We start from the raw sequence: 27,993 nt of genomic DNA on the forward strand, positions 1-27,993 counted from the left end.
CCCCCCCAGCCCTTGGCAAGCACCATTCTACTCTGTTTCTGTGCCTTTGGCTTTGTTTTAGGTTCCACATATCAGTAAGATCATGCAGCAGTTGTCTTTCTCTGACTGACTGACTTCACTTAGCACAATACCTTCAAGGTCCATCATGTTGTCACAAATGGCAGGACTCCCTTCTTTTTATGTCTGAGTAATATTCATATACATATACGTGCATCACATTTTCTGTATCCATTCAGCCGTCCATGGACACTTAGGTTGTTTCCGTGCCTTGGCTCCTCTGCATCATGCTGAAAGGAACGTGGTGGTGCAGATATCTCTTTGAGATCATGGTTTCATTTCTTGTGGATGTATACTCAGAAGTGGGGTTGTTGGATCGTACGGCTGTTCTATTTGTAACTTTGGAGGAACCTCCATATTGTTTTCCACAGTGGCTGTACCTATGTCATTCCCACCAACCGTGCAGAGGGTTCCCTTTTCTCCACATCCGTGGATGTTTATTTTTTAAAAACCAAATTCATGAAATAGTTTTTCTGCATCCATAGGGAATATTTTTTCTCCTTAATAGGTGGATTCTCTGAAACACATTAATTTTTCAAGTGCCGAACCCCCTCATTTCTAGAATAATTTTGACTTGCTTGTGACGTTTTACCCTTTTAAGACATGTAACTGGATTTGCTTTGTGAGTGTTTTCTTCAGGATTTCTCCTTCCGTGCTTCTGTGAAAGATTGACCTGTACAGTTCATTTCTTATAATGTTCTTATAATGTTTAGGCCTCCTAGAAAGAGAAGGGGAGAGATTCCTCTTTTCTGTCTTTTCTGGAAGGTATGTAAGGTTTCTTCCTTAAAGTTTTGTAGAATTAATTGGTGGGGTCATCAGAATACGGACGTCGATTTTGTTCTTTTCTTCAGATTCCATTCATTGGGTACATATAGGACAATTCAGATTTTTCTTTTGTTTTGGTGTCATTTTGTTGTGTTTCCTTGAAATCTGTGCATTAGGTGTATCTAAATCTTCAAATTTATTCGCCTAAAGTTGTTCATGATCTTGGCTAATGACCTTTAAATATCTTCATTGTCGCTAGTGGTGTCTCTTCATTCATTCCGGATGTTGGTTTTTAGCTAGCTTCTCACTTGTTGCTTCAGGCCCACACCAGGTGCCTGTCAATTGTATGGTCTTTAGGAGCAACCAGCCCTGACTATTTTGTTTTGTCTTTCACTGGTTAATGCTCTTATCCTTATTTCATTTCTTCTGTTTTCCTTGTGTTTAACCTGCTATTCTGTTACACTTTTGAGATAGATGCACAGGTCGTTGAGTTTTTCGCCTTTCTCTCTCTCTCTCTCTCTTTTGTAATATACATATTAAAGCTGTATCCCACAAATCTTCATTATTATTCAGTTCAGAATATTTTGTAACTTCATTGAGGATTTCTTCTTCAAGCTCTGGGCTATTTAGAAGGATATTTCTTTCATTTAAAAACATATCGGGGGGATGGCCACCGGCCCCGTGGCTGAGAGTTAAGTTTGCACACTCCACTTCGGCGGCCCAGGGTTTCGCCAGTTTGCATCCTGGCCGCGGACGTGGCATCACTCATCAGGCCATGCTGAGGCAGTGTCCCACATGGCACAACCAGAGGCACTCACAGCTAGAACATACAGCTATGTGCTCGGGGGCTTTGGGGAGAAGAAGAAGAGGAAGAGGAGGAAGAGGAGGAAGAGCAGGAAGGGGAAGGAGGAGGAGGGGGCTGGGGGAGGAGGAGAAGGAGAAGAAGAAGAAGAAAAGATTGGCAAAAATTGTTAGCTCAGGTGCCAATCTTTAAAAAGAAAAAATATGGGGGAGTTTCTAGTTATCGTTGGTTACCAATTTCTAGCTTAATGGCCTTGTGGTCAGGGAATATACTCTTTATTATTTCATTGTCTCAACATTTGCTGAGACTTACTTTATGATCAGCATGCGATCAATTTTGGTAAATATCAATAACGCTTGGAAAGACTGCGTATCCTGCAGTTGTTGAGCCCACGCATTTAGACGCATCAATATGCACTGCCAAGTTTGTTCATTGTGTTTTTCAGATCTTTCGTATCTTTGCAACATTTTCTCTGCATGTTCTATCGGTTACTGAGAGAAGTGCTTTTAAATCTCCCGCTATGGTTATGGATTCATGCATATGTCCTTGCAGTTCTGTCAAGGTTTACATGATATTTTGAGACCATGTTATTTAGTGCAAACAGACTCATAATTATTTTATTTTCCTGGTGAGTTGGACCCGTTATGATTATTAAGTATCTCTCTTCACCTATAGTGACAGGTTTTTGTCTAAAATAGGACAGTTTCTGATACGAATAGAGGTACACCAGCTTGCTTTGATTGATGTTTTTAAGGTCTATGTTTCTCGAACTTGTGACATTCCGTTTTTCGGAATACTTGCATTTGAAGTGCGTCTTTGCAAGCAGCGTATCGGGGGTTTCTGTCTTCTTTTCTCCCTCCTCTTCTTCTTCCTCCTCGCCCTCCTCCTTCTCTCCCCTTCTACTTCTCCTTCCTCCTGCCCAGCGGCTTCCTCCTCTTCTTTGTCCTCCTTCATCCAGGCTGTTATTCTTTGTCTTTTCACTGAGGTGTTTGGCTCTAAAGTGATTATTGATGTATTATTTGGGTTTATATCTACCATCTTCCCATTTCCTATTTCTCCCACTTGTCTGTGCTCACTTACCTCTTAGTTTTTGCCTTCTTTTGGCTTATTTTAAAATTTTTTCTATTTTCCACCTCTATCATCTCTATAGGTATTCACTCTTTCATTATCCTTTTAGTGGTTGTTTGGCGACTACAGCTTGCGTTCTTAACTTCGCAGAGTCTAACATGAATTGGTGCTCTTATCTCATCACAGACAACACCACTACCTTAGAACACTTAGTCTGCGTTGACCCTCTCCTTACTTTAATACTATTGCTGCCATGTACTTTAATCACTCACAGATATACACAGGCAAACATACATGGTTTTACTCTCAAAAGACATTATTACTTTTAGTACCATTTAATAAAGTCAATGTCATTTGAATATACCCACCCGTTTAGCTTATGTGTCAGTCTTTGTTACTTCCCTATCTCTGAGTTTCATCAGGGATTATTCTCTTTCTGCTTAAAGAACACATTTAAGTATTTCCTTTAGTGTGGGTCTGTTGGCGAAACCTTTTCTCTTTCTAACTTAAATTAATGCCTTTTTTTTTTTAGAGAAGTTTTATGCTTACAGTAAAATTGATCGGAAAGTACAGAGAGCTCCCACATACACCTCCCCTCCGCCACCGGCACCCCGCTTTTAGTGTCCCATATCATTTACATGTTGTATTACTGTCGCCCCCCTGTTACAATTGATGAACCAATATCGATACATGATTACTAACTAAAGTCCATAGATTGCATCTGGGTTCACTCTTTGTGTTGTACTTTCGACAGACGTATGATGACGTGTGTCCATCATCACTGTAACTTAGGGAATCCTGTCACTGTCCTAAAACTCCCTTTGACCCCAGCTGTTCTTCCTTCCCTCACTTCTCCAAAATCCTGGCAACCATTGATCTTTTTACTGCTTCCATAGTTTTCCCTTTTCTAGAATATCATGTAGCTGGAATTATACAGTACGTGGCCTTTTCAGATTGGGTTTTTTCATGTAGCAATGCACTTTTAAGGTTCCTAAGTGTCTCTTGGTGGCCTGATAGCTCATTTGTCTTTATTGATGAATAATATTACATTGGATGGATGTATTACGGTTTATCCATTCACCTACTGCAGGACATCTTTTTTTTTTCTTCAGCTTTATTATTGCATGATTGACAAATAAAAATATATATATTTACGGGCCGGCCCTGTGGCCGAGTGGTTAAGTTCGCGTGCTCTGCTTCGGTGGCCCAGGGTTTGCTGGTTTAGATCCTGGGCACGGACCTGCATACCGCTCATCAAGACGTGCTGTGGTAGCATCCCACATAGGAGAACTAGAATGACCTACAACTAGGATATACGGCTATGTACTGGGGCTGTGGGGAGGAAAGAAAAAAAAAAAAGAGGAAGGTTGGTGACAGAGCTTAGCTCAGGGCCAATCTTCCTCACCAACAAAAAAGCGCTTGCTTTAAAAATATATATATTTAGGTGGTACAATGTGATGTTTTGACATACGTGTACATTGTGAAATGATGATCAAGATCAAGCTAAGTAACATATCCATCATCTCACATACTTACCCTTTGTGCGTGTGTGTGTGTGTGTGTGCGTGTGTGCACGCACATGATGAGAACATTGAGATCTACTCTTTTGGCAAATTTCAAGTGTACAATACATTAATATTAACTATAGTCACCATGTTATATGATTGCTTCCAAATTTTGGCAATTAGGAATAAAGCTGCTATAAACATTTGTGTGCAGGTTTCTACATGGACAAAAGTTTTCAACACATTTGGGTAAATAACCAAGGAGCGTGATTGCTGGATCATATGGTAAGAACATGAAACATTCACTCTTTTGTCTGAAAAGATCTTTGTTTCACCTTCATCTTGAGGGATATTTTTCCTGGTTATGGAAGTCTAAGTTGGCAGTTGTATTCTTTCAGCACTTTGAATACGCCATCCTACAGACTTCTGGCTTCCTTGAACATGTTGAAAGTCAACTGCCAGTCTCACGTTCCTGTTTGAAGACCGTGGCTTCATTTTCCCGGTTGCTTTCATGATGTTCTTTTTGTTTGCTTTCCAGCAGTTTGGCTATGTAAGTTTGAGATATTTACTTCAGAATTATCCTGCTTAGGCTTCTTAGTGTTTCTTGAGCCTTAAGCAGACGTTATTTGTCGGTTTTGGACACCCCATGGCCCCTACCTGTTCACATGTTGCCGAGGCACTCTCTCTCTGTCACCTCTTCATGGAGCTCCAATTGAAATACGATAGGCCTATGTTAGCCTCTGCATCCACTATATCCCTTCCGACCCCGTCCGTACTTTTCATCCTTTGTTCTCTCTCTATTTTATTCTGGATCTTTTTATCTGACCCATCATCTGGTACACTAATTCTCTTTTCACCATGTCTTACCTGTTGAAAAGGTACCCATTCAGTTCTTACTTTCAGGTGTTTTATTTTTTGTATGTAAACTATCTCTTTCATTTATTTCTTGGTTTTGTGGAGACATAGTTTACCTTCAAGAAACCATACCCATTTGAGCGTACGGTTTGATGAGTTTGGACAAATTGAAACGTCAGTACCAACCACCAGCAATATCAAGACAGAGAACTTTTCCAGTGCTCCACGGTGTTTCCTCATGTGCCTTCGCGTCATTCTCCTCACCCCACCTCCAGCCCTTCCTTCTTTCCTTTTGGTTTTCACTTCCCAAGAAGTGTATGTAACATGAATCAGACAGTATGCGGTATTCTCTTTCTGGCCTTCCACTTAACGCTTTTGGTATCCCCACGCATTGTGTATGTCGGTAGTTTGTTCCTTTTGGTCCTTCGTATGGATATGCTGCAATTTGATAATCCATTCACCAATGATGGACGTTTTGGAGGTTTCCAGCTCGGGAACATTATGAGTAAAGCCACTGCCAACATTCACGTACACGTTTGGTGTGGACGTACGCTTTTACTTCTCTGGGTTAAATACCTGGGCGCAGAATGGCTGGATTACATGGTAGTTGTATGCTTAACGTAATAAGAAACTGACAAGCTTTTATGGAAACTACCTAGTCTTTGCACCAGCATGTATGAAAACTGTAGTGGCTCCACCTCGCCAGCCCCTGCCATTGTCAGCCATTTGAATTGTAGCCATTCTAGTCGTTATGGTTTGCGGTCTCATTTTGGTTTTAGTTTGCATTTCCATGATGAGTAGGGATTTTGAGCAACTTTTCATGTGTTTACTTGCCTTTCATGTATCTTCTTTAGGGAAATGCCTGTTTAAATATTTTGTTCATTTTTAAAACAAGTTATGGGTTCCCATTATTGACTTGTTTGAGATTTTTATATATTCACATGTGCAAGTAAGTTCTTTAGGGTATATGTGTTCTCGCTTTCCGTGACTGGATTTTCTTTTCTTAACAGGATCTTCCAAAGAGCAAAAGTTTTGATTGATTTGCCTTTTACCTTTTTTTGTTTTTTTTAATAAAGTTAGTTCACCAGTTTCCTCTTGCTTCGTTCATGCTTTTTGTGTTCCAGGAAGTCTTTGCCTAAGTCAAGCTAACAAAGGTTTTTTTCTCCTGTTATCACAAACAAGTTTTATAATTTCCCCTTCATGTGTATGCTTATTGTCTATTTTGGGTTATGGTTGTATGTGACTTGAAGTGATGAGAAGGCTTCATTCTTTTTCCATGTGCATATTCAATTCTTCTTCAATATTTGTTGAAAGCATGTTTTCCCCCGTTGGATTACCTTAGCACCATTGTTGAAAATCAATCGCCCATACATGTGTACGTCTATTTCCGGACTTTTATTCATTTTCCGTTTATTTATACGTCTCTCCTTATGCCAGTCCCACAGTACCTTGATGACTGTAGATTTACAGCAACTTATGAAGTTAGCCAGCCTGAGAATTTCACATAGGTGATTCTCTGTCTGAATTGTTCTGGCTCTTCCAATCTTTTGTATGTCAGTAAAAGTTGTAGAATCACCTTGCTGCTTTCTAGTCCTTTGAATTTCTGTGAATCAATAGATCGATTTTGGGGGAATTTACATCTTAGCAACACTGAGTCTTAAAATCCATACACGCCGTCTAATCTGTCTCTCCACTCGTTCCCATCGTTGTGAAATTCTCTCGGCAATGCCTTCGTGTTTCATCCTACAGCTTCACACATATTTTGTTAAATTCACCCCTAAGTAGTTCACGTTTTGCAGGTTTGTAAATGATATTTTTGTTTTACATTCTGATGGTTTGCTTTTACAGTAGATAACGATAACTGACTTTTGTTTATTGACCTCATATCCTGCAACCTTGCTGACCTCACCAGCAGTAGTTTTAGCAATTCTTTTCAAAGATTCTTTAGGGTTTTCTGTGTAGATGACCATATCATCTGTGGATAAAGACAATTTACTTCTTCCTTTCCGCCGTGCACGCCCTTTTTGAACATTTTTAAACCCTGCCTCAATGCACTAGGTAGGACTGCCAGTCTGGTGCAGATTAGGAGTGGTGAGAGATCTTAGGGGGACAGCTCTCAGTTTTTAACTATGAAGTGTGTTTTCGATGACCTTTGGCAGGTTGAGGAAGTGTCTCCTATTCCTGGTTTCCAGAGAATTTTTAATCTCAATAGGTGTTAAATTTTGGTAAATGCTTTTTCTAAATTATATTAGTATCCTACTGCAGCCATAACACATTGCCACATACTTTAGTGGCTTTAAACAACACAGGTTTGTTATCGTAAAGTTCTGGGGGTTAGAAGTCCGAAACGGGTCTTACAAGGCCAAAATCAGTGCGTCTACAGAGCAATGCTCCTCTGAGGCCGCCAGGGGAGAATATGTTCCTTGTCTTTCCATTGTTCTAGACGCGGCCTCCATTCCTCGGCTAGTGCCCGTTTCTCCATGTTCAAAGCCAGCAGCACAGCATCTTCCAACCTCTCTCCTCTCTGACCTCTGCTTCTGTCATACATCTCCTCCTCACGCTCATTTTCCTGCCTCCGCCTTAGAAGGACCTTTGTGATTACCTTGGTCCACCCAGATAATCCAGGATAATCTCCATACCTCAAGATCCTCAACTTAATCACATCTGCCAAAAGTACTTTCTGCCTGTAAGGTAAAATACTCACAGTTTACGTGGATTATTAATGTGTGGATACACTTGGGTGCCGTTGTGCTGCCTATGACACGCATCTATTTAGACGGAGGTATGGTTCTCTTTTGAGGTCTATCAATATGTCTGATTTCATGTGTTGATTTTCAAACGTCCAAGAGAACTTCCGTTTCGAGAGAAACTCCATTTGGTCATAAAGAATGTCTTTTATATATTGTTGGTTTCGATTTGCCAAGATTTCGTTTAGAATTTTTGTCTGTGCTCTGGAAGGATATTGGTTTGCAGTTATATTTTCTTGTAATGCCTTTGTCTGGTTTTGGTTTAAGGATAATAGCTTCACAGAACGAATTGGGAAGCATTCCTTCCTCTTCATTTTTCTGACAGAGATGTACAAATTTGGCGCTAATTCTTCCTGAAATATTTTGTAGAACACACCAGTGCGGCCAACTGTGCCTGGAGTTTCCTTTGTGCGAAGGTTTTGGGCTGTAAATTCTGTTTCTTTAATAGGTATAAGGCTATTCAAGTATTCTGTATTTTCTTGAGCGAGCTTTGATGGATTGTGTCTTTCAAAGTATTTGCGCATTTTTTCTATCTTGTCCAGTTTTTTGGTAATACAGTTCTTTATAGTATTCCCTGATCATCGTTTTAGCATTTGTGCACCCGAAAGTCATGTCCCCACTGGTATTCCGGATACTGGTCATTTGTGTCTTACCTGCTTTTTCTTGGTTAGTCTGCATAGAGTTTTATCGATTGTATTAATTTTTCAAATGAACCAGCCAGCTGGCTTCATCGCATTTTCTCTATTGTTTGTTTTCTATTTCATTGATATCCTTATTCTTTCCTTTTTTCTACTTCCTCTCGGGTTTTTATTTCTTTTGATAGCATCTTAGTTTTGTGGTTCATTGACGTGAGACTTTTCTTCTTTCCTAATATGAACACGTAAAGCTGAAAACTCCTCTCTTTTGACTGAATCACACAAAAATTGACATGTTGTGTTTACATTTTCCTTTAGTTCAAAATGCTTTCAAATTTCCCTAGCGCCTCCTATTTGTGTGTTATTTTGAAGTCTGACGTTTAATTTCAAACTTTTGTGGATTCTCCAGAAATTTCTTGTTATGAGTTCTTGTTTACTTCCATTGTGCCCAGAGAACAACCTCTACATGACTTTGACCCTTCTTCGTTGGTGGAGTATTGTTTTATAACCCATGATAGCATCTTCCTTGGCGCTTGTCCCATGGGCCTTTGCAGAGAATGTGTATTCTACTGCTACTGGGCGGAGGAATGTAGTATAATCAGGTCAAATTAATTGATAGTCTTGTTAAAGTCCCTCGTATAATTATTGACCTCCTATCTATTTGCCGTATCAAAACCTCAGGGAGAATTTTTGAAATTTCCAACTATTAAATAGATTTGCCTATATCTCTTTTAAGTTCTGTCGGTTTTCAATTTTTGTAATTTAAGCTTCTGTTATCCGGTGCACTGAAGACTGTTACGCTTTCCTGATTAACTGACACTTTTATCATTATTAAACATCCGTGTCTGTCACCAGTAATGCTCCTGGTCCTAAAATCTGCCTTATCCGTTATTATACCTTCTCTTTTTACTCACAATTCATGTTCACACGGTATACCTTTTTCAATCCTTTTACATTTACCCTATCTCTTTCTCTCTATTTTCTTTCAAGATTTTATTTTTCCTTTTTCTCCCAAAGCCCCTCCCCTCGTACAGAGTTGTGTATTTTTGGATGTGGGTCCTTGTAGTTGTGACATGTGGGATGCCGCCTCAGCATGGCTTGACAAGTGGTGCCATGTCCACGCCCAGGATCCGAACTGGAGAAACCCCGGGCCACAGAAGCAGAGCGCGTGAACTTAACCACTCGGCCACGGGGCCGGCCCCTGTCTGTCTGTATATTAAAGTGAGTTTCTATTCAACAGCATATTGTAGTGTCTCACAGCTATCCTGCCTAGAAATCTCTGCCTTTTATTTGGGGAGTTCAGAATATTTACATTTAGTTTAAGTATAAATGTGATTGGCGTCAAATCCATCATCTTCTTTCGTGTAGACCAGTTCTTTCCTTCCTTTTCTATTTCCTTGTTTCCTTCGTTTGTTTTCTCATTCTTTCTTTCACCCAATTCCCTTGCCATCTTATGCATTACTGATATATTTTTCAGTATTCCATTTTTGATCTACCTATTGGTTTGTTACCTATTCCTTTTGTTTTCTATTTAAGTGGTTCTTGTAGAGATTATATTATACATATTTAAATTTAGGCATCTCACCTTCAAAATAATAAGATTCTACTTCATGTACAAGGTAAAAAACTTACATAGTATGCCTTTATTTCTACACTCCCATCCATCATGCGTTTCCATACATTTTGTTTATACATATATTATATCCCCTACAATGCACTGGTATTGGTGTTGAAAACATTCAATTAGCTTTTAAAGAAAGTAGTTTAAAAAAAGAAAAACAACCACTTCCCCCCCGACCTCCCCGACCCATATATACCATTTCTATAGCTATTCATTCCTTTGCATTGATCTGGGTTTAGATTTGGAATGGTTTTCCTTCACCTTAAAGAAATGCATTCCATATTTTCCATAGTGCAGGCCACTGGTGTACAATTCTAATACATTTTTTGTTTGATGGAAAACACTATTTCACCATTATTTCCTTAATTTTATTTTTAAATTAATATTCGGTGACATAGACTTCTTTTGGACATCCAGTTCTAGGAATTTTAACACCTGTCTAGATTCTTGTAACCACCACTGCAATCAGTATTCGGAAGGTTTCCATCACCCCCAAGAAGTCCCCAGTGCTGTCCCTTTGCAGTCACACTCTCTCTCCACACCTAACCATGGCACCAGCAATCTGCTCTCAGTCATGTTAGTTTTGCCTTTTCAAGAAGGTCATATAAGCAGAAGCATTTAAGATGTAACCTTCTGAGACTGCCTTCTATCACTAAGCATAATTTATGCTTTTGAGTTTCATCCAAGTTGTTGGCTCCATCGCTAGGCCATTCCTTTCTACCATTGAATAGTATTCAATTGTATGGAAATAGTGCACTTTGTTGAAGGACTTTGGGGTTGTCTCAAGTTTTTGGTGATTAAGAACAGAGCTGCTATAAACATTCATGTATAGGTTTTGGTGTGAACTCAAGATTACACTTCTCTAAGGGAAATGTTTCGGGGTGAGATTGCTGGGTCATGTGGCTAAGTGTATGTTTAACTTCCTAAGAAGCAATAAAACTGTTTTTCCATAGTGGCTGTACCACTTTTCCTTCCCTCCAGCAACATGTGGTAAATCCAGTTGCTGCCCATCCTCCTCAACCCCATGTGGTATTGTCAGGCGGTTTTTTGTTGGCTTGCCTGCTTGTTTCTTTTTCTTTTTCTTTAGTTTTAGCAATTTCAATACAGGAATGCTGTTATCCTGCCTTAGCTTTAATGTGCATTTGCCTGAGAGCCGGCGAGGTTAACCACTTGTTCATGTGCTCAGTTGCCACCTATATATCCTTTGTGTTGAAGTAGCTGTTCAAATTTTTTTTCCTGTTATTTTCTTACTGTTGAGTTTTGACAGTTCTTTACATCTTCTGGATACAAGACAAGACCTTTGCTGGATATGTAATGTGCAGATACATTCTCCCAGCCTGGAATTTGTCTGTTCAAACCCTTAACAGTATCTTTCACAGGGGAAAAAGGGGTTTTTGGTGCCACGCCTAAAAGATCTTTGCCAAACCCCAGGTCGAAGATTTTCCATTGTTTCCTTCTAAAAGTTTTACAGTTCCTGATTGCGTTCCTGTTTACATCTAAGATTCAGGTTTTCAGTGGATTTTAGTATAAGGAGTGAGGTCCTTTCTCTTTGTTCCCACACATTTGTTGAAAATGCAATCTTTTCTTCACTGAGTTGCTTTTGCACCTTTGTCCGAAAAGAACTGACTGTATTTTGTGAGACTGCTTCTGGAATCTTTCCTCTGATCTTTTTATTTGCGTGTCTGTCCCTTCCCCATCGTCACACTGACTTTTGTTTACTGCAGCTCTGTGAGTTTGGCGATGAGGTAATGTGATTCCTTCAATCTTATTCTTCTTTTCACAATTGTTTTGGCTCTCCTAGTTTCTTTTACTTTCCATATAAGCTTTAGAATCAGATTATGCACATCTATGAAATATCCCGCTGGGAACTTCACTGGAACTGCAGTAAATCTAGAGATGAGTTGCTGGAGAATTGACATCATCGCTGTGTTACATATTCCAATCCATGACCATAGTACATTGCTCCATTTGTTTGGGTCTTCTTTTATTTCCTTCTTTAGTGTTTTGCTGTTTTCAGCATGCAAATAGAGTGCATCATTTGTTGGATTCACAGCTAAGAATTGCACTTCTTTTTGAGTGGCGAGTGGCATTCCTCTCTTAAATTTCATTTTCCGACTCTTCTTTGCTAGTATATGGAAATATGATGGATTTTGTGTCTTAATCTTGTATCCGGCACTCTAGATAAATTCAGTTATTAGTTCTAGGATAGGAGACTTTTGTATATCTGTGTGATTTCAATAGGGGCCATCAGGTTGTCTGTGAATAGAAAAAATTTTAGTTCAGTCTACTGATTCCTGCCATGGCATGGATGAATTTCCAAAACATTCAAATAGGGAAAAGAGGAGACAGACAGGAAAGATTACATACCGCATATTTATGTGTGTAATAGACTGGAGGAAAGAGAATTCTAAACTATAGCGATATAGAAAGACCAGTGGTTGCCTAAGGCTGGATGTGGATGGTAGGGATTCAGTGGGAAGGGGTGCAAGGGAACTTTCTTAGCTGATGAAAATATTCCCTTTGTTGATTGGGGTGGTAGCTATGTGCAGGGTAGCATTTGTCCAAGCCCATGGAACTGTACGCTTAAAGTGAGCACATTGTTTTGGTTTGAAAATTAAACCTCAGTGAAGCTGATAAGGAGAAACCTTGGCTATTAGTTTAACTTGGAGGAACTCAGTTTGCTAATAAGCAATACCCAAAACGTAGACTTCTGATCATGAAAACGTTCACAGCTTCATCAGTCATGCAAGGATTCTACTTGTGGGCACCAAGCAGGAGGCTCTAGCCAGCCTCTCGTCTCCTCCACACCCCCGCCTCACACAGATGAACAAAGCGAGCTTCAGGATGGGAATTGGCAATGACAGCTAAGGGTGGACTCCATCTCCTGGGGAATATCCTTCTGCATTGGTTCTTGCCCCTGCCTTTGCCCTTGCCCTTGCCCCCACTGCATCCCAACCTTGTGCCTCATGCTCTTTTTCATGTTGAGGGAAGGAAGCAAGAGGAGGAGATTCACGAGGGTGGCCCGATCCGAGGGCTCCTTCCCTGTGTCCCTACTCCGGTTGCCGGGACCCCATAGTTTCCTAGGCAGCTTCAGAAGCAGGCTAGAGCATGATTTGTAGCTGCTGCCGTCTCACAGGCACATGATTATCTGGCTCTCAGTTGTGTCGGCTTCCTGGCTAAAAGCAACGGCCTCCTTGTCGTAGAGCTACATCCTCCCTCTTCTCTCCTCTCTGCTTTCAGAAGGCTCACGTTGGCCTAGACCTTGTCTCTGATATTTCCTCCCTCGGGGCTGCACAAAGTATCAACATGCTCTAATCCCTAATGTGTTTTAAAGGCCTCATACAAACTGAGCCTTCCACGGACAGCGTGGGGGAGATCCTCTGCTCCACATCCTCAGCACCTCTTAGCACTCACGGTCTTTTTAATTTTCTTCCTTCGTGTGGTCGTTGAGTGTGTACACCCTGTTTCATTTCTTGAACTTTGTACCCCGTGGATATGTCAACTATTTCAAAATAAAATGGCCTGCATTTGCTGAACCGCATACTAGGGCAGGCGGCCTGGCAAGGGACTGCTGTGTCACCTTGAGGTGCGAGAGTCCCTTTCTGATGTGGACGCTGAAGCGTTGGCGTCTCCGGGAGACTGTGAGGGTGTGTGAGGACAGTGCGAAGTCATATGTGAAGGGGACAATGTCCTGCAGACTTGGATCTGTTGTACAATGCTGGTTTCAAAAAAGAAAAAAGAGCACTTGTAACATGGACTCATCCAGACTTGGGACCCAGGGAACTCGAGACCTTGACATTGGACACGTCATTCCCTCTGCCTGGTCCTGAGTCTCCTGGCTGCGAAAAGGTGCTGGGGGTTGGGCTGGGCTCCTCGCTGCATTTCTGATACCGTCCGCGTCTCTACTGCGCGATGCTGTCTTTCTTGAAACTGCGAGGTGGACCCTGTAACCCCAACTGAGCAGATGAGGAAATGGAGGCTCTCAGAGGTGAAGCGACCTCCCCAAGGTCACGGGGCTCAGAGGGGCAGTGAGAGGCGCTGATCTCAGGTGCATTTCAGAGGCCCTCCCCTCTCAGACACACCTGGGCTGCGTGGGGGGCACATGCACCTCCCGTTTGCACACTGCTTTACCCACGTCTTACCCGCTTTCGTGCACAGGCCACTCCAGCTGCTCACAGCTGCCCGGGGAACAGGGCCAGGCAGGGCTGGGCATTTGCTCCTACTCCTGTTACTCGGGTGAGGAAACTGAGGCCCAGGGAGATGATGTGACTAAGAATACAGACCAACAGGGCCTCAGAGTTGGGGCCCCCTCCGAGTACATCTAGTCCAATCCTGTGCTGCGAGAGATGGGAGCAGTGAGGGCCAGAGAGTAAAAGGCGGGGCCTAAGTCACTTGTCCAGGTGGTGGCAGAGCTGGGCCAGAGACCTCAGGCGAGTCGCTTCCCTTCTCTGAATGTTCCAACACGTGTGCAATGAGCAGCAGTAACCCCTGCAGAGTATCGGTGAGGACGGAAGGAGACGGTGCACCAAGAGCGCCAGGCCCAGGACCTGACCACGATGATGACAAAGACGAGGAGGAGGAGCAGGAGGGATGCCCAGGATATCGCCAAACCTGATGTGTCGGGAGCCTGGGAGAGTGGTGGCAGGTCCTAAAAGCCTAGGGTGAGCCTCTGGGGCAGCGAAGCTGTGAGGGGTGGGGTTCTGGCTCCATGAAGGGAGATGGGGAGCCGTAGGGGCAGACTGGGTGGGCAGGAGGGTGGGCTTCTGCAGAGAGGGGTGACAGGTGGGTGTGTCGCCCCACGACACCGTGAGCCCCTCGAAGGCAGTAGCAGCTGACTGCAGTGGGCAGAGCACACGTTTGGCCTCGAAGGGTCCTGGGTTCGAGGCCCAGCACAGCCACTTTCTGGCTGTGTGACTTAGGACAAGGGTCTTCCCTCTCGGAGCCTCAGTGTCCTTATCCATGGTACGGGCCTGATCATCGCCCCCTCTCAGAGATGTCTGGCTAACAACACCTAGGCCGGTACAAGAAATTGTACGTGAATATTTAGAACCACCTTATGCATAATAGTCAATAACTGGAAACAAGTGAATCGAGGAATGCTTGTCCATCAACAAGCGTGAGAGGAGTCAGAGAGCGCAGGCCCGGGCTGGGGAGAAAGCTGTGGGAGCTGCAAGGTGCATGCACACCTCATCCAAGGGCCCTGGCGCATAGTAGGGTCTCGAAAAACACTTGCTGAGACGCAGTGTGGGCCTTTGTGGTCGGGGAGCCTGTGGAAGGCCCGAGGCTGGGGGCGGGAGGGAGGCCTGCCTCAGTGTCACCTTTGCCCTGTGAGTGAGGAGGCAGGCCGCCTCCTAGGTGACCAGACTAACCCCCTGGGGCACCCACAGTCTGCCTGCATTCCCCAGGGCCCTCCTCCCTCCCTGCTCCCAAGGCCGCCTCTCTGCTCTCTTCCTCCCTGCCCACCTTGCTCTCAGCACTGCCCCCTGCAGAGTGCGGGGGAGTGGGCCCCTGGTGAGGAAGACCATGGGGAAGGAGAGATGGGCGGGGAGAGTGCTGCAAGCCTGGAGGCCTGGGGAGGTGGTGCCCTCCCCAGCACCCTGTCTCTGAAGGCGGCTTTCTCCTCCTTTCCAGATGAGCTGCCATCTCTCAAGTGCCCTCTGCACACAGTGCTCAAACTCACACCTGTGGCTTATGGTGAGTGCTGCCACCTTCATCGATGAAAAGGCATGTGCCTACTGGGTGCACAACAGGGGCCCGGGAGGTTCCCAGGATGAGGGTGCCAGAAACGGCACGTATCATTCATCACCCCAGGGCTGGGGACCCAGGCATGCTTCATTCTTCCCACATCCCAGGGAAGGAGACACAATTTCTGTCACAATCACGGATGTCCATGTCGCCAAGCATGGACCCAGCAGCCAGGGAGGCAGAAACCACAGCACCGGCCAACAGGGCAGAAACCCACCTGAAGCCTATCTGTAGGAGAGGGATCCGTACAGAGCCAGCTTCCAGGGGGTGCGCCTTATGCAGGGTCCCACAGGACTCCGCTCAGGACTGCACACACGCTGCAATGCTCCGCTGTTGCTCTTCTGGAATTCTCAGTAATTTTGGAGCAAGGGGACCCGTGGTTTCATTTTCCACTGGGGCTGGCAAATTACACAGCTGGGTCTGGGTTGCGATCCAGGTCTGACTGAGGGAGGAGAGCCTCTTCTTGGACAAAAGAGGCAAGGGCGGACAGGGGCCCTCCGGCTACTCTCTCTCTCATCTGAACCTGGGGCCTTGTCCTCCCAAGCTGTGGACATCACCAGGGGATCCGAGAAAGCTCTGGACACTGTCCCTGCCTGCTACTGAGCCCATCCCAGGGGTCCGAAGTGTCCCTGCCCTCGGTGTCGCTCACTGGAGGAACTGCAGTCCCAGCCCCCGCCACCCGCCACCCCCCCGCCACAGGAATCACCCAGCCCTTGAAGACCCAGGACCAAGGCCTGGCCTCGGCCTCACTGGGGAGCCCTGCTTCCAATGAAGAAGAGCTCTAGAGGTCCCAACGGGCTTCGGGTCAGTCACAGGCAACGGGCTGTCGGGGTCGGCCCGCAGCTTTGGTTTCATAAAATCTACTCTCGCAGCAGGAACAGCTCCTCCTTCTTCCCGCTGGAAGGGTGAGAATGTCACTGTGAGGCCTACCTCATCGTCCTTAAGACTGCATCTCGGGGATGAGGCCCTGCAATTGTCGATGATGAGGGAAGGGTTCTGGGGTGGCGGTTCCAAAGATGAGGCAGAAGAGTTGGGCCCTGGTGGGTGTCTGTGGACCCTGTCCCTTGGTGGGAGGGACAGCGGCACCAACCCACAGTCCTCCATGCCATCCCTTCTCCTGCAGCCCCCGTTGGCGTCTAACTGGGGCCGCACGGTACAGGAAATCATGGAACTGTGTGGACCGGAATGGTCCGCACACTCAGCTGGCACTGCCACATCTGCCAGCACCCTGCCCGCACCTGTCTGCCTTCTGGGCAAACCAATCCTGGGAGCCCGACCACGTGCCACTCAGATCAATTCCTGCACAGGTAAAGGAGAAAACGCCCCAATTCATTTTGCAACTTTAATGTTAACACTGATACCAAAAACATGAAAGCACGACAAAAGCACACAATGAAGGCGGGAAGGGCAAAGAGAGCTTCATCTGGCATGCCATCTTCGATGGGCAGGTAGAAGGCGCCTAGAGTGCTACGTTAAGGAGGGATCTGAGGAGGCACTCTGGCTCGGTGAGTGACGGCTGCAGCTCATCAGCGTTGCCTGTCGACAGAAGACACAGAGGGGAAAACAGAAATATACACACACGTGAAACAGAGAGGGCTGTAAGGATCAAAACAAGTGTCTCTCCACACTCTCCTCGTTCCGCCACCCGACCCCAGGCCTTGCCCTGTCTTCTCACAGCCCCTCCTTCAGAGTCTCATGTATCGACCGCCAAGCTTACTGGATCCAGGAGAAGAAGTTGGCACTCGTTCTGGCGGCATTTCTGGTCCGGATGGTGGAGCTGGTGCTAGGGCCATCTAGGATGCTGGTGCTGGCCCCACCGTTGGTGCCACTGCTGACGCCAGCTCTCCAAGTGGCTCGCCTGTTGGCACGGTTGCTATTCAGAATGTACTGATGGTATCTGGCCCAGAAAGCAAAGGGGATCCTGGCCCAGGCGTCTCCAAAATCTCCGTCCTCATCCCAGGTCAGGAGCTCCACCTGTATGTCGTCCCAGCTCCATCGTCCAATCAGAGCTTCATCTCCGATGTTCATCTGGGCCCTCATCTGGGCCCTGGCGTGCTCCTCGGCCATATCCACATCCATCGTCTTGAAAGCATCATCCACAGCCTCCAAGAAATGAGCCTTCCACTCCCGGGGGTCTCGGTTCTGATTCTGCGATGGAATAACAGCAACCATCCTAACAGCCACCTTACATTCACTGAGCACCTGCTTCCTGCCACAGACCCTCCCGTGCAAGGCTTTGCGTAATCATGACAAAAATCAAGAGGCCTGGAATCGGGCTCCTATCATTCTGGGCCAGACCTGGGATTTCGCCCCATCCCTCACACTTACTACGTCTGTGAACTTGTGTAAGTGACTTAGACAACCTTTCTGAGCTTCAGTATCCTCACTGGACAAACGGCCTAAGAAGGTCGTGACCAAGAAACAAACAAGGTCTGGGAAGTGCCAACCCCAGTGCCCGGCCCTGAACAGAGCCTCTCCGTCACCTGGGCGATGAATCTCAGCACCCTCATCTTGCTGGTCTCGTGCCGGGCTCGCAGGCCCCACAGGAATTCATACTCAGGTGGGCTGCTATTGGGGATCTTCTTGTATTCCAGGTACCTTAGTGCAAGAGGAAAATAAACTTTGGCTTCTGGCCAGGCAGACCTGTTCTTGCACTACTGGCTCCCAGGTGGCTCCTTCCCAGCCCGGCGCTGCAGCTCAGCTCCTGCAGGGGGACTGCTCTGGCCCTCCAGCCCATGCCCCACTCCCATGCTCGCCGCCCCCCTCAGGGTTTCTGCCTCCAATATTGAGGCCTTCACAGCTTTAGGCCATTGGTCCTGCCCAGCGGCCACGTGGAGGTGCAGGGGGGCCCCGTGTAGGGTATTTGCTCATAGGAAGGCCACAAGTTTTGTGCCCCTTGTCACAATGAACCCAGATGCCTGTTGGGTGTGTTGTAAACAGAGGAGCCGTTTCTTCAGGTCCCCTGCTCTGAGCACACCCCACCACAGGGTCTTGGCCATGGCCTGGCTGAGTCCTGGGACAGTCCACCATAGACAACGACTGTGAAGGGAAGACACAGTCATCCAAGAGCAGCGTTCTCCGTGCCTACTCCCGACCGTGTGTGTGTGTGTGCATACGCATGCGCTGGTGCACCCGTGTGAGTGCACACGTGTCCTCCAGGGACCAGAGAGTGGGCCCCTTACCAGCCAGGGCCATGCTCAGGCTTCCACGATCTGAGCCCCGGGTTCCTGAGATGTAAAAAAGCAGGGGAAATTCTCACACAGCCTACAGGGCAGGTGCCGGATGAGACGGTGGCTACAACATAGCCCACACCGCGTGCTCAGTCAACGTGTGCTCCCTTTCCCCAAGACTCCCCGAAATTCTACTCCCCCCAACACTCACAACACCGCCAACCCACACTCACACCACAGACCCTCATCCCTCTAGTGTTAGATATGGGAGGGGCAAGGGCTTCCTCAGCCAGCCCAGCACACGAGCAATGCACGAGTGTGAGAGAAAGTTCACTCAGTCAATACTCACTTCTGCTTCACGAAGTCATCTGTGATGAGCTTCCTCAGATCGCCAAGGAATGGGTGCCTCACCCTGAGGGCAAGGAAAAGAATGCATGACTAGCGATGGTGGCGGTGCCCGGATTTGGGCAGGAGTACTCCCTAGCAGGGTTGAGAGCTTCACAGCCTATGGGGCATCCCCATGGAGGCCTGGGCATGCAGCAGAGGCCAGATGCCTGCTCGTCAGCGGTGGCCTAGGTAGGGGTTTGATGGAGCCCCTAATTCGGATGGTTTCTCTTAGCTCTCATCTGGGGACAGAGAGGGGACATGGAACAGAGAGGTGGCTGAGAGTTCAGGACCGTTTCCACAAGCACCCTGGTGAGACCCTTTGCCCTCTACCAAATCCAGGACGCGGCTCCCCCGCGCCAGACCACCAGGCAGTTGCAATCCTGGGGCCTCCTCTTGTGCCCAAGGACAATACTGAGGGGTGGGAGCCGAGAGAGCCCACTCGTACCCAGGGCGCAGTCCCATCTTGCGTAGTGCTTCCCAGAGGACAGCTGTGAGGGGAGATGAGGTACAAGAATTTAGGACAGAAAGGTGAGACTGTGGGCAAGCCCCCAGCTGGAGAGCCAGCCACTCACCCTCGCTGGCACGGTTGCCATTCATGAAGATGACTCCCAGAATCACCAAGAGGAGACTCAGGCGGGGAGTGTCCTTGGTCCTAAAGGTGTAGAAAGAGGGATGCTGTCAGGCAGTCGTTTACCTGAGGGACTACAGACAGCTCACCCAACTAGCCTCTCCCAGAGCGCACGGCCACAGGGCACTTCTTCCCACTCTGTGCACGGTTTGCTACCTGATCCAGACAGTGCACCCCTCCGCCGGAGGTGGAGTCACTCCAACCATCTAATGTGGATACTAACACCACCTCCCAGGGTTCTGCCAAGGATGGGGCTAGGCAGGGAGCAAACCCTTGGCAACCATGTGTCCAGAGGCACATCCAGACCTACCCTGCCCTTTGTGCATCGGGAGCACAACTCAACAGGAAGCTCCCCCCAGGACCTCTCTGCCAAGCCACGGCCAAGCACTTAGCAAGAAGAGGCAAGCAACAAGAAGCCTGCTTTCCTAGGAAGACTGCGGGGCGGAGGGGAGAACGGGGGTGAAACCCTGATCGCAGCAAGGCCTCGTGCCACGTTTCTACCCCTTTCGTCCCTTAATCGCTCGGCACCCCTAACTGTGAGTGGGGTCGGTGCTAGGCCCTCAAGCCCTGTTTTCCTGTTTCTCAGAGAGGAGGGGCGAGACACCACCGGGGAAGCCCACGCCCTCCTGCCCTTTCTCACTTTCCCAGGAGGCGAGCTGAAGAATCCCGTGTGCAGACAAGGATGTACAGGTGTTCCTCCTTGTCAATTTCCTTCAGGTGGATCCCAAACTTCTACACGGGGGAGAAAACAGAACGTGAGATCAAAAATCCACGCTGGGTGTCCTGCACGCAGTCACTCAATTCCCCGTTAGAACTCTTCCTCAGCAGGGATCCCAAAGTCGTGGGGGAGGGTGGAAGAAGAGAGGACGCAGAGGAACTGCCCTGTGGGACCTCTGGCACCGGCCGAGGCGCCAGGACTCACTTCACGAGGCAACGGACATACTGAGAGAGCACGAGGGAAGGAGGTACACAGTGGAAGCTCCCAGGTGGAGAGGTTACGAAAGGCTTCCAGAGCAGGCAGTCCTGAAACCGGGCCTCGACGGGCTGCAGGGTGCAAGGCTTCCCTGCCACTCGTGTTCCACAGAGCCGCCCCCCGTCTCTGCGCCCACCTTTTCCAGGGTGTATGTTGCTCGCTCAATGATCTCAGGGAAATGTTCGTCGTATTCTCGGATGACGTCCTTCAGCATGTCTGCAGGAGGGGAGAGGTGGGGAAAACACCCGGGCTGAGCGGGGGCCACAGAGCTGCAGCCCCTCGGTCAGCCCTGCTGAGGGGAGCACAGGCAGGACCCCGTACTGTGGTACTGTGGTACTGTGCAAATGCAGTGATCGGCCACGGTCGGATGGGTGGGGGCACCTGATGGGAGGCCCAGAGGGTGGGGTCGGGGGAGGGCAGAGCTCAGGGAGGGGCCACAGGTTGCCCACCTGAGCGCTTGATGGGGATCTTCTTGTAGTCTTTAATCATCAGATATTTCACCAACTTATTTGCCTGAAGAAGGAGCAGCACACGGGGAGAGCAAGGCATAGGTGACCTCAGAGAACTGGCCCGCAAGGGAGGGGAGGAGACGGGGGAAGGGCAGACTTCTTACCCTCTCTTGCAGAAGGGTCACGTTGCGGGGTGGCAGGCACAGTACGTGCCTTGAGGGTACCTGGGACCTCAGGGCCATCGGGGGCCGAGGGGCCATCTGAGCCCGCACCGCCAATGGGGGCTGCGATGCTCTCCAGGTCGGTGGGACCGCAGGAGGCTCTCTTTCCTCCTCGCTGCTCTCATATTCGTCATCCAGGTGCTTGGACTGTAGCATTAGAGAGAGGACAGACCCAGGGCTACCAGGCTCACCGTGCAAAAGCGCCCGGCACACATCTTAACTAGAGCAGGGCCTTGCAAGTGAGAGTAGTGTGAACGGCGGATGACATGTGCTGAGTGCTTACTAAATGCCAGGCACTAAGCCAACCTCTTCTCCCTCCAGGCCTGAGGGCAGGGACTACGTGGAGTGGAAACATGCTAGCACACTTGTGCCAGAGAGAGGTGGACAAGCTGAGAGGAGGGGAGCGGAGGGGAGGCGAGGGGAGGGAAAGACAGAGGAGAGGAGAGGGAAGAGGAAAAAGAAGAGCAAGGCGGGTCGGAGCCAGCGGGGAGTTCTCACCTTCTTTGTCCTCTTGCCTCCCATCCTGGCCCAGGGCTCAGCACTGTGCTGAGCAGGGGCAGCTGCACCCTCAGGCTCAGGGATGCTCGTGGCCATCTTGGCCTTGGCAGCAGGTGCTGCCACAACATTCTGAGGCTCCACCCACCGAGTCTTGGCGAGAGCCTTCCCAGACTTGGTCGTCTTGGGCCGGGTGGCTGCCCCCTCCCTTGCAGATGCAGCCTGGGGCACCCCGGAGGCAGCACTGGGGCCCTCTGTGGCAGCCTCCTGGGCCGGGGCGGGTCTCTTGGGACGTGGGAAGGCCATGCCACTGACACCTGCCGGCTGGGTGAAATCAAAGACATCGTTCTGACCCAGGAAGGCTGTCTTGGGCCGGGTGGCCTCCATCTCACTGGCACCTGGAGCCTGAGAGAAAGCACAGGCGGTACTAGGGCCCTCGGTAGCAGCCTCCTGGGCCTGAGAAGCTGTCTGGGGCTGTGTGGAGGTTGCTGGAGCCTTGGGGGCGGCCATCTCACTGTTGAGTAGCATCTGGGAGCTGTGCGGAGAAGCAAGGGTTGTCTCAGGGGTGGCTCTCTGAGCCTCGGCCGGGCATGTCATGGGCCGGGTATCTTCTCCTGAAGCCTGGTCTGTGGCCACCAGGTGGCTAGCGACCACCTGATTGTAGGTGGCACGGGCAGCGGCGGCAGCAGCCCGAGCGGCACGGTTGGAGGCGGCAGCGCGGGCTACGTTGGCTGCACGGGCGGCTGCCTCATTGGCAAGTGTTTCCGGATCCAGCTGAAATGCCTCTATCAGAGTCCGGGCCAGCATAGGGTTTTCCAGTTCCCAGGGCTCATTCTGCAAGGCCAGAGAAAAGGGGAGGGGAAGGCAGACAACTCGACACACTCCCGCCATGCTTCCCTGCGCCGGCCAGCCTCCTCCTCTGGGCAGCCGGCCCCGACCACGCCCCAGACCCTCCCAAACCCCCTTGCTCCAAGCAGGAGAGAAAAGGTTTGGGGAAGCTGGGCCGTTCTTCCCCACTCCACCCTCCCTTTCATCCTCTCCCTTGAGGCATGCGCCCCTCCGCCCCCGCCGCCCAGTCCCCCTTCCCAGGGGAGAAGGCCCAGGGCCAGCAGCAGGTGGCCAACAAGGGGCCTCACCGACAAGATGCGAAGGCCTGGACCCAAGCTCCCAAAGGCTCTGAGGATTCGGATATCAAAGCTGGTGAGGGTGCCGTAGCCTCCAAAAGCACCAAATTCTTCATAGTCGTTGCCTTCAACCATCTCTTCCTCCCCGACTTCATCACTACCCTCATCCATGTCTTCAACGTTGTAGCTTTCCGATTCCATGCGGTAGCTTCCCTCAGCCATGCTGGGGGTCCCAAGGAGAAGAGAGCTCAGCCTGAGGAGGGGGGCTGGTGAGGCCTCTTCAGGGGGAGGGGCCGGGATCCAGTGGGAGGCGGGATCTCCCGGGGGTGGGGGGGCAGCAATCATTAGGTTACCAGGCAGTACAAGGCGGGCAGGCTGGTCTGTTGGGGTAGATTCTGTCAGGGACAGAGCCCTAAGAGAGGGAGAGAGGAGGTCGTCGTCGGAGACCTCGCACTGAAAGGGGAGTTTAGAATGGGCAGGCTCTCCATCCCAGCGGCTACATTCGAAAAGGGGGTCGACTGGCGGGCTTGGGTCTGAAGAGTCCCAAAGGGGATGCATTGAGAGAGAGAGAAACAAAGGGCCTGAATTTAAAGGCAGGAGCAGGGGGCCAGGATGAAGGGGGAGCAGATGAGATGAGAGGGCTCAGACAACAGGGGACCGCAGGAAGCTGTGGGAAGCTGAATCCCAGGGACCCTCTGGCTAGGTCCAGGTGCGGGGGATTCGGGGGATTCGGGTCCAGGCTGGGCTCACACAGGAGCGCCAGGGGTGGATGGGGTGGGGGCCTCGGACTAGGTGAGGCTTGCGTTGGAGCGCTGGAGGTCTCAAATCCCAGGATTGCAACTCCAGGAAGGGGGCAAAGTGGTCAGCTCGGCTGGCGTGATCTAGGAGTGGTTGGGGTGGGGGTGGGGCCTCCGCTCTAAGGAAGCTCAGCACGGAGCGCACGGGTCTGTTAAGGGTTCGGAACGTGGGCCCTGGTGTAAGCAGGGCTCGGATCGGGGAGCCTGGGTCTGGTGGCGGGGGCCAGGGGGCTCCTATCTAGCCCGTGGGTCTAACGGGGTGCAGGTTCTGAGCGCTTGGGCTTTGTTCAGCTCCGGGGGCGGGGGGTGGGGAAGGCACAGCGTGCAGGGTTCCACTCGCCCTCTCCAGGTCCGGTCTGGGGCTGGACCCTTACCTTCCCCGGGGCTCCAATGGCGTCCGTCCTCAGCACCAGGAACCCCGCAGCCTCGCCCTCGCCTACTGCTGCCAGCACAGCAGCTCCGACCACCCCGCCCCTTCTCTCCGCGCACCCCCCCCCCCCCCCGCGGCTGGGCAGCCTGCGCATGCGCGGACCCCTCCAGCCCGCCGGCTTTCCCAACAAAAGCCCTTTCCACCAGGTCCCCAGTGCGCATGCGATTCCGCGAGTGGGTGGGCGCGGTGGGGGGCGTTTTCTTCTTCCCGCCAGAGTCCCCTCACCTCACCGCCCCGCCCCCCTGGCACTCTGACCGCAGGCGCCCGCGCTCACACTCTGTGGTGCACTTCGACCCACCCCGCCATCTACCCTCGATCCCCCACTTTTGCACAATGCTTCTCAGCCCCGGCCTCCCCCTTCCCCCTAAGCTCCTCCAGCGTGGTCTGGAATCCACTATGCCCTGCTTCCCCAGCGTGACCCCCTGGTCACAAATACAGTGGTTTCTAGCTGGGTCTCTAGCTGCAACAAGGGAAACGGAAATGGTTAGAGGATGCCAGTTCCCTTTGTGTTCCCCTCCACTAGCCATCTCTATGGCCCCTGGACAGGCTGGGAACATCTGCTTCCCCAGCTACTCTTCGTGCAGCTTGTACACCGTGGCGTGATCTATGCTGGGGCTTATCTTCCTCTCGCAGCAGCCCCGGGAGGTGGATGTCAGCATCCCCATTTTACAGATTAACAGGCTGAGGCACGGGCACACCGCGTGAGCTAGACAGAGCCACAGAGCCAGTAAACAGAAAATGCAGAATTTGGGCCTGGGTCTTCCCGACTCCAAAACCCAGGTTCCACTAATGCTGGCCTGGGCACTGAGGCACCTTCCCCTCTGCAGTTTGAGCGACAGACCTCCCCCACCTCAACATCTGCCGCAAAGGAGCAAGGTTTACGCTCTCTGAGACCTAACCTCATGCTCTGCATCCAGGAGGACACAGGTAGAGGCCGCCGGGCCCCCCCCCCCCCACCCTCCCTGGGTCCATCCAGGTGTGGGGATCGCTCCTTGGGGGTCCGCCCCCTGCTCCAACTGTCGGGCCTCTTTGCCGTGAGTGGCACAAACACGCTGCCCCTGGGGCCTTCCTGGTGCCCGCTGGAGCAGCCAGGACAATCAGGCACTTGTGTGCCTGAGCCATGGCAAGCCCTGATTCAGAGAGTAAATGTTTTCCCGGGTTTCCTCCCAGGGCTGGGGCCTGGGGCAGCTGTCGTCTTGCGGAAAGAAGCTGGGCCCGACTTCAGAATTCCAGGGATGGAGTGCTGGGCCAGTCTGCCGCTAGCTTTGTGAGGCCACTCAGATCACCGGCCATCTCTGAGCCTGGTTTCTCAAGCATGCAAAATGGGAGGCACAAGGAACACTTACTGGGGTCCTCCCCAACACGTGCTGCTGTGCTTCTAGAATGACTGGAGAAACTGCTTTGGAGGCAGAAAATGCTATGTCCCCATCTCGAATTAAACCTGTGCTTTGTCCAAAAACCACTGTGGACTTTTAAACTCGTTTTTATCTCCAGCCTCTCCAGGACTCCTGTGTATGAATGGAAGCTTCCTGCTAGGACCACGGCTTTTACTCTCCAGTGACCAATATCAACTCTGCCTGGCTGGATGGCTTTCCTCAGCTGTTGCATAGCAACCTCCCCTGTCAGCTGCCTGGGTCTCTTCAGCCTTTTCCGTATAACACGTTTCTGTGGGAGGTGACCAGACCCTAGAAACGAAAGCCTTGAGAAACCACTGTAGGGTCATAGATAATGCTATAGTCCCATCTCAAATTGAACCTGTGCTTTTTACGAAGACCATAGTGGACTTTGATATTCGTTTTTATTTTATTTTGTTTTATTTTTTCTTTCTCTTTCTTTTTTTTTTATTGAGGTCTAGTTGACATAAAACATTGTATTTTTCTGGGGGGTGTACAACATAATGATTCAATATCTGTATATGTTGCGAAATAATCACCGCCATAAGTCTAGTTAACATCCATCACCGCTCATAATTACAATTTTTTTTCTTATGGTGAGAACTTTTATCATCTTTGTTTTTTATCAGCCTCTCTATATTCTGTATAACTGTATGTGCTAATATGCCAAGAACTCCAAAATCTACACTTTGAACTTCACCTTTGAGGTCCAAACCCATACATTCACTCGCCTACATGACTTCTCCACTTGGATGTCTCAAGGGCTCCTCAAGGTGAGCTTGTCTAGAACCGGTCACTTGGTACAGCCACCCCTCCCGCACACTCACACCCCATCCCGCCATCTCTCTCATTTCGAAAACACCCCGTCTTCCCAATCTTAGTAATTGGCACCATTCCCCACACAGCTACTCAGTCTAGAAAATGGAAGTCAACTACCACCACTCTCCCTTTCTCACACTGCACCCAGATGGGAAAGCTGTGCAGCTCTCGCCCTCCATTACGCCCAGCGAATCCTAGTCACGTTGGCCTCTGGAATTCTCAACTCTGTCTCCTACAGTCAAGTTGTCCATTGGGCTCTGTTTGTGTTCGGTCTCCCCGTGCTGCAGCCCGTAGACTCTGTCCAGGCAAGAAGTTGGAGGAATTGGGCAATCAGAGGGCTCATCTTCTTAGTTTTCCTTCTCTCGGGGATCACTGTCCCAGTGTGGCCTGTGGTGCCATGACGTAAAGCTTTATAACTGTTTTGATTTATAGATGTTTAGGTGGGTGCGTAAATCGGGTTCCTGTTAATCCGCTATGGCTGGAAGCATGATGGCACTTCAATTTTTCTTAAATTCAAAATTTTTTCACTGAGAACTGTTCTTTTAAATGTATCTACTTTGCTATCCATGCATCTGAGATCTATCTACGTGACTATGCACAGGTAATGCATGGCGTTCCTTCACGATGTTTTACCGATGTGTTTCCCCAGGGACAACTGTTTGTCCCATCTAAGGCAGTAAGAAGCCATTCAAGCTTTCCAAGCAAGGGTCTGTCCTAATGGTTTTTATGGTCATTTTTTAAAAAGGATTTTCTGGAAAAACGTGGAGAACATGGTGGAGGAGCAAGAATAGAAACATCAAGAAATTAGTTAGGAGGCTCTTTCCCTCATTCGATCGGGAGATAATGCTGACTTGTCCAAGGGCTCCCAGGGAGATGGAGACGCTTCTTCCTCATTCGGCCCTTGGTGAGCTATGTCTAACTTGGTCTTACAGCGTCTGCTCTCCCTCTGTGGGTGTGGATCAGGATGGCAGTGCTCTTCTGCATCGTTAGGACCCACGGTGATGCAAAAGCGGTTCTACCCGCCACCAAAATGACCGTCAATAGGAGGACTGGTTAAGGCCTCCTGAATGCCGGTGGCTCCTCACACCTGCCGTTTCCTCAGGGGTTCGTGCACCAACCTTGGGTACCATGAAGCCAGTTTCCGGTTCTTAAACTGGTCTGACATTAAGCAGATTGTCCTCACTCCCCCACCACTCAAAAAAGAAGGAACTGAGGATAAAAAGGATTTGTCTGACAATACCTTTTCCTTGATCGCCACTCTCTGAATTAAGCCTTACGAGTACGCTGGTCGATCAGCCTCTGGTTA

General features: G+C 49.2%; 1 protein-coding gene and 1 non-coding gene across 4 annotated transcripts; both read right to left on the reverse strand.

The window, feature by feature from the left end:
• Positions 1–17,128: 17,128 nt before the first annotated feature.
• Positions 17,129–24,568, reverse strand: LOC123275599 (melanoma-associated antigen D4). 3 transcript variants are annotated; one of them, XM_070501943.1, is made up of 14 exons: positions 24,419–24,465; positions 23,601–23,659; positions 23,260–23,470; positions 22,127–22,957; positions 21,572–21,775; positions 21,408–21,471; positions 21,095–21,174; positions 20,626–20,717; positions 19,930–20,009; positions 19,803–19,845; positions 19,320–19,382; positions 18,284–18,398; positions 17,518–17,948; positions 17,129–17,336 (listed from the first exon to the last, which is right to left on the reverse strand). In XM_070501943.1, the coding sequence occupies exons 3-14, from the start codon at positions 23,467–23,469 to the stop codon at positions 17,327–17,329; spliced, it is 2,223 nt and encodes a 740-aa protein (XP_070358044.1). In that variant the 5' UTR covers position 23,470; positions 23,601–23,659; positions 24,419–24,465; the 3' UTR covers positions 17,129–17,326. The 3 variants fall into 3 exon arrangements, with proteins under 3 accessions (XP_070358044.1, XP_070358043.1, XP_070358045.1); XM_070501942.1 differs by lacking the exon at positions 23,601–23,659 and having other exon boundaries at positions 24,419–24,568; XM_070501944.1 differs by lacking the exons at positions 17,129–17,336; positions 23,601–23,659 and having other exon boundaries at positions 17,514–17,948; positions 24,419–24,546.
• On the reverse strand, positions 18,651–18,780 carry LOC123282784 (small nucleolar RNA SNORA11). Its single transcript, XR_006523022.2, has one exon. It is a non-coding gene; the product is annotated as a small nucleolar RNA SNORA11 (small nucleolar RNA).
• Positions 24,569–27,993: the final 3,425 nt, after the last annotated feature.

This window comes from Equus asinus, chromosome X, assembly GCF_041296235.1.
Source record: "Equus asinus isolate D_3611 breed Donkey chromosome X, EquAss-T2T_v2, whole genome shotgun sequence".
Taxonomy (NCBI): domain Eukaryota; kingdom Metazoa; phylum Chordata; class Mammalia; order Perissodactyla; family Equidae; genus Equus; species Equus asinus.